The following is a 13,925-nucleotide window of genomic DNA, read 5'->3' as shown; positions in this document are numbered from 1 at the left end:
GCACATTCACAGCATTACCCAAAGCCTCAGAAAGGTAAACAAAAATAAGTCATGGGGCTTAATGTCCCAGAGCGACACATGGGCTATGAGGCACACCATAGTGGAGGGCCTCAGATTAATTTAGACCATCTGGGGTTCATTATTGTACACAGATGTCGCAAAATATATAGGCATTTTTGTATTTCACCTCCATCAAAATAGCAAAAATGCAGTCAATGCAGCATCAAACTAGCAATCTTGAGATTACCAGCCAAACACCAGAGCCAAGAGTAGTGGGAAACCTCAAAAAGCTATCAGAACAATGTACATTTTTTCAACCTCAAGCAAGCTTGCACAGCTCTGTCTTCACATCTCACCTAGATGCCTGAAGAAACAAATAAACCGATTTGGGAATTCTGTAGACATGCAGCAAATTGTACAAAGAGACTTTGCCTGAACAACAGACTCAGGAAGCACACTCAAAAGCCGAAGGTAACTGTAAATTTTGCTCTTCACTGCAAGGCTGGAAGCTCATGAAAACCTTTTATACAAGGAAGGTGCGGGTCAATTGCACAACCACTAAGCTCCGCAATTGAGACTTTTTGCACTGTTTTCAGTAAGCCCTCTCTTTCAGACCTCTGGATGCCTCAACTGTTCATGCATGCACAAGCATGTATGTATTTTGTGTCTGATTTTCCAATGAAACAGTTTTATTTGCATTCTCTCTGTCCTCGTTAACCATATCTATGAACCTAAGTATAAAATACACGCTATTAAAAGAGTTTATTCGAAAGAACACATTTACTATGCAGGATAGACATAAGCTCAGCAATAATACAGTATTGACAGGGGGGAGAACCCCCACTGGCACAGGAGCGCATTGTATGATAAAAACGACATGTCTTTGGGTGGCAGTGCGGTGACAACAACCTCCCTAGGCAGGACAACGGGCAGCTTTTTCTTGGCTAGCACAAATGCGCATCACTTTGGCAGACAGTCTACATCAGGAGTATTTCCGAGTGTGTTTTGGCTTGGGATAAAGGCAAGGAAAGCAACAGGGTGCATGAGCTAATACAACTCAGCCGCAGCGGCGCAAGCCAGGCAGTACAGCAGTCTCAATGCAGTGCACCAAGTCGCTGTTATCTGGTCCGCTCTTGGCTCTGACACCAAATGGTGGGGGTGGCGGCTGCACATTCCAAATTCCTCCCCAATGAGCTCCCCCGTGTGAATACCACTTAAAGCACGGCAGTACAGTCGTGCCTCGTTAATACGACCCCTGCGACTCAAATTATGGACAAGTTTTCTGGGGACCAAACTTTCCCAATACACTTATGCCTCGGTAATATGAAAACTCGCTTTCCGGACAATGAACTGAGAGAGTATGCACCGGTCCCATGTATTTTTGTCGCATTAACATGAACAGGGATGAAAAAATAATCTCTACTGCTCCAAACGGATGTCTGAATTTCTACATTCTGAATGCTGAATGCATTCTGAATGAATGAGTAATGCAGTGGAAAACTCCAGATTCACTGCCTGAGGTCCTTTTCTTTCCAGGTTTTATTCTTTACAGAGCAACGTTGCGAAGTCGATGCCCCTTACCATTTTCCATATTGCATGAATGGGTGCAAAGAAAACTCCTGGCAGTTTCTGCTGCATAGCAGCTACCAGCTGGCTGAGTAATGGGGTCGTGGAAAGTTAGCATTGGTATTAGGAGTTAGGTCACCTGGCCACGATATGCCATGAATCGTATCACACATAGATCACTAGGCGCATAAAACTGCCCCACAATAAATATTTCGTGCATAATGGTGACCAGGATTATGGCCTTCGTGTTCCAAAAATTGTGTCTATTTCAGCTTCACTGACCACCACTGTGCACCGAAGCAGACCCTAATTATAGCGTGTTATTTTTCTAAGTAAATTTTCTTGGTGATTCGTTATTACTGACTACTCGCCTTGTGGACAGTTTTGCTCAGGAACCAAAGTGTCCATATTAATGAGCCACAACTGTACTCAATCAAAAGGCTCATACCTCCAATTCGGTGCCACACTGCTCTACTATGGCCTCATTTACGAGGTCAACAGCCTCCGCTCTGTACTTCTTTTTGCCTTTGCTACTAGGCATCTTCTGCGAAGGAAAAAGGAAATGAATCAACATGTAATATTTTCCAAGCAATTGTGCTGCTTATCATGCCAAAGGTACTTTTAAAAACCATAATCAAGTTCAATGTGTGCAGTAACACAATGCTGCTTAGTGTACAGATATTAGCTTTACACCACGAGAAACTACTCACCCTTCTCTTGCCGACTGGTTCCTTGCTGCATTGCAAGTCGACATCTATCACTCTCGGAAAGGAGTCCCGAAAGCTTTTAAGCTTCGAATGCATCAGCTCGAGATCATCTGGAGGAAAACCACAAAGCACACCAGTTTGCAATAGCAGAAATAAAAATGATAGAAAACAGCACCACAGTATGTACATTAAAAAGCAGGTCCTATTGTGCAAAGCAACCTCTGTCTACTACCACAGATTAACGAATGAACCTGACCCCACGGTCAGGTTGGTAATTTTTCTGAACTCCATAAACGAAAAGCTGCTTCTATTCTACCAGCAGCTCGAAGAATTTTCAGGGTTCTATAGTGAAATTCCTTTGCCACTCACCTCCAAATGGTTACTTAGGGCACCACAAGTTCAACTTCGCTACTTTTTCCTGGCCCCAACCTGGAGCACGTACACATTTCTTACACTTTGTTATTAAAGCTCCCAGTGGAGCACGTACACATAGTTCATTTTTGATAGGCCAAATTTTAATACCCCAATGTTATCGCGCTGGAACGCTAGATGATATTTCTCACACAATAATTAAGGTTACCTAAAAAATAACGCCCAAATTACGTCCGTTGCTTCCGGTCGCATGGTATCTAAGCATCATTCAAGTTTAGCCCTAACAATATGGTGCATGCTGCAGTAGTGCTTTAAATCAAAAAATGTACCAGGGCACCTGTTGTTTAAGGTGATACATATGTATGCTATAGAAAAGGAAGTATCTATTCTTCCTGTAGCGTGGTCAACTTACCAACTGAAATTGTCCCCGCACTCACCCCTGATTGGGTACAGGGAACCAGGACCCTTCACCACGAAAACTGATGTTTCGTGCTTTCGTGGTTGTCGTTCAGAAAAGTAAGCGCTCTAGACGGGCCGTTCCGCACAACAGTTATATTTTCGGCGAAAGAGACTATAGACTGCTTCTTGGGTCTCGAGCGCCTGCAGACGACAGCCTTTGCTTTTTGAGATAGACCATGTGAGCCGAATAATACCTAGCATTCGAGGAGTGGAATTTTTAGCATTGAACGTCGAAATAAGTGCAGTTTGCTGGGTGCGTACTCACGAAAAAAAATAATTATAAAGAGCATAAAGACTAAATGAGGAAGGTCCACAACGTGTGCCATTTTACCCTTGCACACGGGCAGCGTTCACCGTGGTTACGCAAAACCAGTTTCGAGGGTTCAGTTCGCGAGCGTCAGACCTGCATCCTCGCTCGACGTGAGGACCTCTACGAAGCTGTCCTTGTCATCTATGGCGCTACTGTTCATCATTACGTCCGCTTTCGGCTGTTTCGAGCCGCACTGATTTTTAGGCTTAGTACTGTTGGCGCGCGCGGAGACGGGGACAGCGCCGGCGGGTATTCTCGTTCCCCTTCAGTACCACAGCAGATGTATTCAGTAGTCGAGAACAGACGCAAGATATAACAAAGGGACTACTGTCCAGCTGCAACCGATCATTGGCAAGAGCCGTGTCAGTCCGTACTTCTGCGGGCAGCGGCTAAAATGTACTGTGCTGGGAGGATCGGAACTTTGAAAAGCGAATAAAACATGTACTCACGACGCCCCTCGTAGCCAGTCAGAAGCGAGTGCCGGGAGAACTTCAGCCCAGAAATTCTCCGGACTGCCGGCAGAATGAAAACTGCCAAAAGAAAAGTGTTTATATCGTGCACACTTACCTGCCAATGCGTGAACAAAGGCCGGGTAGTAGCCGAAAATGCTCCGGTCTTCGGAGCACCAAAATGCATTGACTTGTTTTCTAGGGTCGAAATCATCGAGGCTTTCAGGCTCAAAGAGCTTGATTAAATTAACCGGCAATATGGCCCGAGCTTTGTCCTCGTACTTAACGTACGCAAGCATCCTAAAACGTTGTTCACGAGCAGGACGCAATGGCAAGATCGGACGCTATTTCCCGGCTGGATTGCGATTCGGCTACAGCTTTGTCGCAAAACGACTCTCGTGCGGCATAGCATGGCGCTGGAAGTGCTGGCGTGAAGTTCTCTTCATGAAAATTGATTTCTTGTTAAGGCACCGAAAAAATATTGCATTATATTGTTTCAAAGTATGAAAATAAATACAAAACAGATTTCATGATTCCAATCCCTACGACTGCTCAGTATTCCCTCTTAGGATGCGCAATCGTCAGAAGCTGGATTTAGTATTGGTTTTTTGTGGGTAAATTTTAAACGCTACAGTTTGAGTTCATAAGTGTTTTTGTAAGAGGTTTTTTTTTTCAATCAAAGGTCTAAAGCTCCTATTCGCTTTCGTACTGTTCTAACAGTGGGACCTAAATTACTGTAAGCATACTTTATCACGTTATCTTGGAGTGACGTGTGTGTAGGGGTAGTTTATGCTAACAATTAATGCACCCGTCGCACTCTCAAGATGACTTTAACTGCTACCGCCGCTCCAGCGATGAACCGCGTTTAAATTGGCAGCCGCTCCTATATCTATATAACGCCCGGCGTGACACTGAACTTCATAGCACCATGCGTGCCACCGCCGCACCGAGGCTTTAGCCGCCGCTATCATCTTTCCATCGCAACGCACCGAACGCCTGGCAGTTATGCCTCAGCCTTCGACCTGCGACCGAGATAGCCCTTGTGAGCGGATGTTGTTCGGATCACGAGTTTTGTGTGTCGACAACGCGCTAATGTACACCAAGATAACATATGTGAGCGACGGGGCTCCCGCTCACTTCAAGAATAAATGTTAGTTTCATGAGCTACAACGCAGTGAACGTCAAAAGACGAAATGGATGTTTTCGACCACTGGGCACGGCAAAAATGCTTGCGACGGCGTTGGTGGGCTTGTGAAACATCGAGCATCACACCGCAACTTGCGGAAGCCGGCAAGTGAGGCCATACAAACAGCCAGCTGCTTCGTAGACGCAATTCAAGAAACGCGCGCTCAAGAACATCACCATTCTGGAGCTCCCACAGAGGGAGCGTGCAGACTTTCGCGAAACGAAGAAGGTTGAATGGAAAACGGCAAAGAAAGTGCCTGGAGTTGAGACGCTCCATATGTGGAAGCACGTTCAAACAAATGAAGGCAGTGCATCCTACGTGGCTTCCACCGTTGCTTCGGAATGGAAGAGACTCTGTTATGGGTCGTGCTTCGTGCTGGATACCGACATCCACTGCTGCCGTTTATTTCTTGTTACGATTTTCTGAATTGCAATCTGCACATAAAGCGGGATCCCATTTGTAAATTCCGTCCCTATTAAAACTCCTCCTGAATAAAAACCTTGCAGATAAATTGTTCCTCTCAGAAGACGACGTTCTGTCTCCTGACAGTGCGCTGTAGAACCATTGAACATAGAGGTAAACAGATGCAGGTACAGAAACGTCGGCTTCAGAAACACAATAATGTTAATTTTTATATATAAAAATTGTGCTAAGAACCGAGAAATGATCTAATATTTTTTAAAGAATCAATTACATACCAATGTTCCTTACGATGATAAATTAGAGAATACAAAAAAAACGTTTCACCGCGATAAGCCAGTTCTTGAGACATCAGTTCAAATAGCGAATTTATTGCCATTTTGACGCATTAAGAACACCGCTATACAAGCGAGTAGAAGCTTTACAAACAATCAGGATGGTTCGCATATTGTGGTAAATAAAATGAAACTACGTTCAGTGAGTGCTAAATCAAATTTCTAACAGTTAATTACTATTTCTAAGAGGCAGTAATAAGCAATTCTAGGTAACAAAAACACGAACTCAGTTTTGTATTTATTTTCATACTTTAAAACAAAATAATGCAACACTTTTTTGGTGCCTTAAAATTATGAAGCATTGAGTATATTAAGGGAACTTTAATAAAAATCGATGATGATTTTTTAAAAAATCCAATTAAGTCAAAGTTGTGTTTTTCGACGATTTTGAACTGCGGCCAATTTTGAGGCCATATTGAAATATATAGGTCAACTGTAGAGCTACAAAACTTGCCTGAAGTGATTAAAAGTAGCTGAAAAATACAGAGAAAAAGATTCAGTCGGGAGATCTTTAGGCATCTTGCCCTAAGGCTGCCCTGAAATGTGCCTTTTTGGCACCGCATGGCTCCAGGAGCGAAGTTTGAGATTTTTTACTTAGAAGATTGACGTAGCAAGAAAACGTTATTTTATTTCTTCGTATAGTACAAGTTGTAATGAGGTACTGAAAAAATACTTATGCGCGGAAACAATTTATTGTGCATGCAGTGATGCTCCAAACTTGCATCTTTGCGAAGTGGAAAAAACGACATTCTCCACCTCTTGTGTGACAAAATTTTTTTCCGAGAAAAATACGAAATTACCTCGATTACCGTTCTTGCCAGAACATGCCCATATATATATATAAGCGACGCGGGTCCGGGAAGGCAGAGGCCAGCAGGGTTGTTGAAAGTTTTTACTCCATTAAACATAACTGAAAAGTAATCACTGTAACTATATTTCATTTTTCGACACATTTGTCGTCATTATCCATGCAAACAATTGTTTTGCTTTGAAATGAGCTGTTGGATTCCGTGGTCGTAGAATTAAAGGAGTATAGACAGCTAAATATTGGGTGCGTTTTTTCTTACTTGTAATGATGTGTAAGGCATTATTATACATAGATTACCACATATTATTCTCCTACGAGCGATAAATAATTTATATTCACATTTTTCTCGTGCTGTTTCGGTTTCGTTTTCTCACCCGGCTCGAGCAGCGCTGACGAGCGCAGCTGCCCATTCGAAGTGGCCTTCTTTTACGACGTAGTTACGCGCGGCTATCGCATCCAGCGACTACCGGTCTAATCTCCGATGCACGCGGATTCCAAACGGCAGTCTGAATGCCACGCGCGAAGAAAACATGCACCCGGAGCAGGAGTTTGCGGCGGCGCACCGCAGCGACGCGGCGCAGCTGTGCGCCAGTGCGCAAAACCATATATAATATATATGTGCAGCCATCTGTTCCGTTCACAAAGCCACGCCCTACATTTTAACTTTCTCCTGTTCTGTTTAGAAGCGAAATAAATTCGAAAGCAACCCATGGAATCCAAAATCGACCTATATAATGATGCGGAGAGAATCCGAAGCCGACCTATTGGCCGGTTTCGGATTCTCTCCGCTTCAGCATCTCTACACTGCGCCTAAGCTGTCTTGCAGCTTACCCGCCTTTTTCCGTGCGTGAGGTTGGTCGCGCTGCATCGTCTGATCTTCGTGTGCACTGCGTGCTGTGGTTAGACAATGTCGGAAAGTCGCCCCGCAAAGCGTCGCAAGCAGTATTTGGAGCGCGACAACTACTTCGCGGTACCAGCAACAAGCTTTAACAGGCGACGGGAGGCACATGCCGCTTATGCCGCTGCGAGTTCGACTGCGTCAACCACAGAAGCAAGTCACTGTGTAAATGCTGACCGTCCAGAAACCGAAGAGAGTGCAACGCAGCTTCCATTTCCAGAGGAAGACGGCTCGAATTACTGCGACAGTGTAAATGAAAAAACTGACGTGGATTCGGATACAGATCTCGAGGACAGTGGCGGCCAACAGCCATCTGTTGCTGGGGATGGCGAAGACAGCTGGGAAGACTCCGATCCTGCATCCAGCTGTGCAGATTTCTTGAGAGATGATGCTTCGTCGTACGGCAGCTATAGCAGTGACGACGGCGCGGAAGATGTACACTCCGAGAACAACGACAGTCATGATCCTCCTTTATTTGATGAAAAACTGCCTCACTCACAAGTCACGAAAGCTGGCGCAGTTGCAGCCGTCATGGCATATGCCATTGCTCATGGCCTTACATGGACAGCCCTAGGCGACCTCACTGAACTCATTAACTTCCTTTTCGGCTGTAATATCTTGCCACAGAGTGAGTACCTGTTTCGAAAACTGTGGGCAAAAGAAACAGAGCAAGTGCTACAATACCACTATGTCTGTGACACCTGCAGCATAGTAATGGAGCCAAATGAAAACGCAGCAAAATGCCCGGTATGTAAGTACACAGACAGCCTGAAGTCTTTGAGAGAGCGAGGTACATTTTTTTGTTATAATGGATATGCACAAGCAACTCAGCTTTTTAATCGAGCAGACAAAAGATGAACTTGAAGCAAATTTGACAAAACTTCGACAGCCTGCATCATCAAACAACATCGCACGAGCCATCATTAGTGACATCACAAATGCTGGTTGTTATGGCAGACTGCAAAAGTCAAGAAACCTGGGAAGAGATGACTTGACATTAGCCATAAACACTGACGGGAGCCCAGCCTTTAAATCATCTAAAACTTCTGTGTGGCCGCTTCAGTTTATAGTTAATGAGCTTCCTCCAGACTTGCGCTTCAAGCATCCGATTCATGCTGGACTTTGGTTTGGAAAGTCGCATCCAAACATGCAACTTTTCCTTGGCAAGTTTGCTTGCGAAGTCAACAGTGTAAGACCAGTGAACTGGACATACAAATCGAAGCACGCATCCAAGCCTTACGTGCTTTGCTGCTCCGTAGATGCACCGGCAAGGGCATCTGTACTGAACATGACGCTCTTCAATGGCTACTTTGGCTGCCCATGGTGCCTTATTAGAGGTGTGCACGTTGAAGGGAATCAAAATATTTTAGTCCCTGCCAAAAAAAAAATCATATCTTTCTAATGAAATAGTGCATATGCAGAGAGATGAGATAAAGAGGAAGAGGGAGGGGGCAGGGAGCAAATTTTGGTTTATCGCACAATCTCTCACTCACTTCTAGGGAGCATGCGGTATGTGACCGACGAACCAGTCGAAACAAGAACATCAGAAATGCTTGCCTCAGATATGAAGCTGGCAGTTCGCTTCAAGGACAATGTCAACGGTGTAAAAGGACCATCTGCATTACTCAGCCTGAAAGGTACGAAAGCTTGTTTTGGTCCAACACTTTGTCGAACAGTGTTAATTGGGTACAGTAAAAACTCATTTATTCGATCCCTGTTAATGTGGGCGGAAATGCATATAATTCAGAACGCCGGCTCAGCCCAGGTTTAACATTAATCTACGGGGGATGCCCGCTAATTCGCACTCTATCGGTCTCGCACTCCTATATCATTACCCCTATATTATCATGACAGGCAGCAGCTTTGAAAACATTCTTTTAAGGCAGAAGTCATATTACGACGTTTTGATCTACATGCATTACCATCCTTTCATTTGCCTTTAATTGAGAACGTTATTATCAGCTAGCTATAGCACAGCAGAGGTGGCGTTTTGAGTTCTGTCACAAAACGACTGCATATTCCTGGATGTTTATGGTCCCAGTTTTTATTGTGGGGCAACACAACATTGGTGCGTTAAAAAATGTCTTTACTAATGCTTAGCATGCCATGCTTTTTTATTTAGGCTTCGACCTCGTCAATGGCCAGAGCGTCGAGTACATGCAGTGTGTTCTCCAAGGGGTCACAAAGCAACTGACTGAAACTATCCTGTCATCTTCAAACTGTGATCAGCGCTTCTATATAGGTAATGTATCATTACCACTTAACATAGGTTATTTAGATGCTATTTCTATGAGAGTGTATAAGTTCAAATATATCATTACACTGATTTTTGACCAACAATATGCCTTTCAGTACATAATTCGGTGACTATATTATAACTGACAGTTCACAATTATTGCTGCGGTAGTTATTGATAAGGTTTATTTTTATGCTCCAGTTTCCCCAGTAATTGCTTAAAATAAAGTTGTGATTTGTGATTATAAATTGGCTTAGATTTCAAGCTGACAGAACTGCGCTTTTTGCTTAAAATGTATTTGTTTTCATCTCGCATAATGGATATTGTATGTCTCAATCATTAGTTTGAGTTGATTAAAGATGGTTAATCACCATTGTGAACTTTTTACACAGGTGCACCTTCAACTGTGGCTTTCATAGACACAAGGCTTCTTGCAATAAAGCCTCCACATTGCATCACAAGACTACCACGACCACTCAGGGAACGAGGCTATTGGAAAGCCTCTGAATGGAGGCAGTGGCTTTTGTTTTATGCCCTTCCATGCCTTGAAGGCATCCTTCGACCGGAGTACTGGAAGCATCTGTCAAAGCTATCAGAGGCCATCCACATTTTCCTTCGTGAAGAGCTGTCTCCATCTGAAATCGATAGAGCAGGTAATTATCTGCATTTCCCAAGAGTACTAGTTAATTCTGCATGGCAGCTGCTATAGTCTTGTAGCCAAGGCTGGAATTGTTTGGTTTATAATTTTCCGTAATTTGGCAGACTTTTTCGTTGTTTATTTCAGAACATAGCTTTCATTTTGTTTTGGCAAATATTATTTCTGGTGGAAAAATTAGCACTTTTTTATTATTCATGTGGTACCCTCGTGCACACTCAAAAGTCACAAATAATTTGTCTTGTCTTGTTAGTTACCAAAAGCCATTTATGCAAGTGCAACTAATTAATGCAGAAATGGTTGTGTTTGCAGTAGTCGTTGCAATTTGAAATTTTACTGCCTTAAATATATAGTAACAGCGTGAATGTTAAGTGATCAAGATATAAGACAGAGACATAAATAGAAGTTTATTTCTAGAACTTGGTTGCACAAAAACACAAATAGATGAAAAAAAATTCAAGGGACAGTTTGTTGACCTAAAGTGCTGTGAGGCGAAAGCCTTTAGCAAGGTTTTGCTGCTTGTGTCACTGATATGTGGTTAAGATGTTGATTAAGTGCACAATTGTTTGTGACACTTATATGCTGGAGACACTGGAGGGCGTTTGGGAGGCATCCGTCTGATTCAACACCTTCGCGCACTCTCCAGTGTCCGAGACAAGGAGAACTACATATGCGTTGGCAGGAAGTAGCGTAGTCATTAGCACGCTCGGCTGCGGAATGAAAGGATGGTGGTTCACATCCCATCGTGCACAAATATTTTTGTTCTTACTGAGTTGCTGAAGAGCGTAACGGATGTACAGACAGGGTCGTGGCAGCGAGTATGAGCCATTGAAGGCTTTCGCCTTAATAGGTTAAAACATCAAAGAAGTAACACACACATACACTAGCCTCACTTAGGCAATTAGAACCAGGCCTTTCTGTTGAGTCGACTTCACACTGGAATTGCCTTATCTGGTGGTGGATAAATCATCGGATATTTATTGCTTGTGACCTGCACACTTCTCACTTCTTCAGTCAAAGAATGCATTGTGAACGCAAAAAACACTCCATAAGAACTAAGTTTTGAATTGGGAAGACATATGTACAAGAACAAGACGTATGTATAAGAATAACTTTTAGTTGTTAGTCAGCGCCGGTCCTGTCGTCGTCTTCTTTCTTTGTCCCTCGTCTACGCGCTGTTATTCCCAGCAAGACATATGTGATTGCAGCTGAAATTCAGAAGCCATACAGTCTTCAACTGCAAAGTCCGCATGACATTGGCAGCAATAGAAGTTCCCCTGAACCTTTGCAGAAGCCAGAACATGACAGTATTTCTTTATACTGTCCATTGTTTTCAGTTTAAAAATGAAGTGGCTTGTTAAAGTTCCAAATGCGAGCATTCTTACGCAGCATGCAAAAAATCCTTAGCCAAGTAACAGCTGCGATAAAGAGATGACAGCCTGTGGCCACAGTGCTATGCTACAAGATGAACTTGACAAGTTAACAGAGCCCCTCAGTCTGCACTCGGTGTTTGAGTGAAGTAGACAATCAATTCCTCAAAAAATACAACTTCTCTACTTAATGAAACTATCCCGCTCTCGTACTGCGCACCTGGTCTCCGCACTTTGGTAGTTCTGTGTTGTGACTGATTTTAACTCGTAATAAACAGCCAGCAAGCCAAAGCATACATCTGAAGAATGTTTTATATTTTTTGATTGAATCAAATTTCAAAAAATAAATTGAGCCTGTGTTTAGCGTTCTTTTTTTGCAATTTGAAACCATGAGCTCCAACCCCTGAGACGTAACAATATTTGCATGTTGTAACAATATTTGCATGTTGTAACAAAATTTAATCTCTGCATTGCAGTGTGGCAGATTGTATATGTGATGTGCAGTTATGCCTCTATCATGGGTTCATAAGTTCGTGCGTGCCTTATCACATGGGACATGATTTGTAAGAATATTGGCATTGTCTAACACTTTGTCAGTATGGATATTAGGAAAAATAAGATCCCTGTTTAACAGTTTTAAATTTATTCTATGGAATTATTTAAAATTAGTTCTTAGAGTCACTTGAAATCATTTATTGTTTTTCATTTCAGAGACTCTTCTGAACACCTTTGTTTTCCGCTGCCAGACACTGTATGGGACGGCATTCATGACGTTCAACGTTCACATCTTGCAACACCTTGGAAACTGCTCCCGTTCACTTGGACCACTTTGGGCTCATTCAGCCTTCGTATTTGAGGGTGGCAATGGCAGCATTGTGCGGCTCGTGTCAGCAGCAAATGTTTTGCCGCACCAGATTACTGAAAGAGTGATCATGCTGCAGAAGCTCCACTGGCTAATTCAAGGGGACCTTCTTACAGAAGAAGAAAACCAGGTCTGCAAGGGCTTGATAGGCTACACACCCGTAAAAAATGCCTTGCATGTGCATGACCTTTCTCTGTTAGGAAGAGGTAAAGACATAGCCTTCAGCACCACTGAGCAGGAGAAAATTCAGCTTTGCTGTGGAGTTTCTGTAACACGTGGCGTGGAGTATGAGCGGTTCATAAAGGGCAAGCAGATATATCACAGCACTGGATATCAAAGACCATCAAAATCAGACACAACTTTTGTGCAGACGGACAGGGGGGAGTACAAGGAATTGAGAAAATACTGTTCTTGAAGGAAGTGAACAGCTGCATTCTTCTCTGCAGGCCTGTGATTGTTTCTGACAACCTGGCAGTTCCTCCACATATTAAGGAGTGCTTCCTGTCACATGACAGAGTTTTTGATGTGGTGCTACCAAAAGAGCTGACTGACACCTGTCTCTTTGTGAATTTCATAAGTGAAGAAAAAACATACATTTGCGACCTTCCAAACAAGATTGAAAGGGATTGAAGCAAACTCTGAAGGAGCATTAACATGCAGAATTGGGACAGTCAGCACTAGACCTCTTTGTCATTGTCTCTTTGCCCTTCAAAGGGCAAAAAATAAAAACAGTGTTGGGTGTCTGTCGATATGGCCTGTGCCCGCGACTTCACCGTTCTTGCTTTTTGTGTGTTGAGTTTTATGGCGCGTAGGCAGCTAAGTCCATCGTACACAAAGTTCGCTCACTGTTCTTGCATCATAATGTACCTAAGCATGTGCAGTTTATAATCAGTTTCACTATGATGAATGCTACATTGCTGGAGCTGCGATGATTTGTCTTCCATTTGTTGTACTTCCCTTCCTGTACATGCAGTGTATATATGATTCACTGTTCTTGCATCGCATATCCACTGCACATACAGGAAGGGAAGTACAACAAACCGAAGACAAATCAGTGTAGCTCCATCTAAGTACCACTCATCAAAGTGAAGTTGAATATAAACTATACATGCTTATGAAAATGCAGAGCAGTATGCTATAACTGGAATTTGAAAGCACATTGCTACAGTATATGCACATTTTCTTCATTTGTTGTGCACTGTTGTTTTGTTTCACAGTATTTATAATGAAAGGGACCTTAGCGACATTCGTTTCCTTTTAGAAACTGCATGGAGTCCTAGGTCCTACTGAAT

At 43.1% G+C, this 13,925-nt stretch overlaps 2 protein-coding genes across 2 annotated transcripts; one reads left to right on the top strand and one right to left on the bottom strand.

Moving 5' to 3' along the window:
* Nucleotides 1-1,057: 1,057 nt before the first annotated feature.
* LOC144095532 (uncharacterized) lies at nt 1,058-4,319 on the bottom strand. The gene is made up of 4 exons (XM_077629232.1): nt 3,982-4,319; nt 2,277-2,383; nt 2,015-2,110; nt 1,058-1,165 (listed from the first exon to the last, which is right to left on the bottom strand). Exons 1-4 carry the CDS (start codon nt 4,160-4,162, stop codon nt 1,058-1,060), a joined length of 492 nt encoding a protein of 163 aa, XP_077485358.1. The 5' UTR covers nt 4,163-4,319.
* Nucleotides 4,320-8,718: 4,399 nt separating this feature from the next.
* LOC144095531 (uncharacterized) lies at nt 8,719-13,048 on the top strand. Its single transcript, XM_077629231.1, has 4 exons — nt 8,719-9,147; nt 9,633-9,752; nt 10,139-10,399; nt 12,483-13,048. The coding sequence occupies exons 1-4, from the start codon at nt 9,015-9,017 to the stop codon at nt 13,046-13,048; spliced, it is 1,080 nt and encodes a 359-aa protein (XP_077485357.1). The 5' UTR covers nt 8,719-9,014.
* The last annotated feature ends 877 nt before the right edge of the window (nt 13,049-13,925 follow it).

Source organism: Amblyomma americanum, chromosome 6, assembly GCF_052857255.1.
Source record: "Amblyomma americanum isolate KBUSLIRL-KWMA chromosome 6, ASM5285725v1, whole genome shotgun sequence".
Lineage (NCBI taxonomy): Eukaryota > Metazoa > Arthropoda > Arachnida > Ixodida > Ixodidae > Amblyomma > Amblyomma americanum.
Note: the sequence above shows the minus strand (reverse complement) of the source record. Positions and strands in the feature narration are given on the sequence as shown.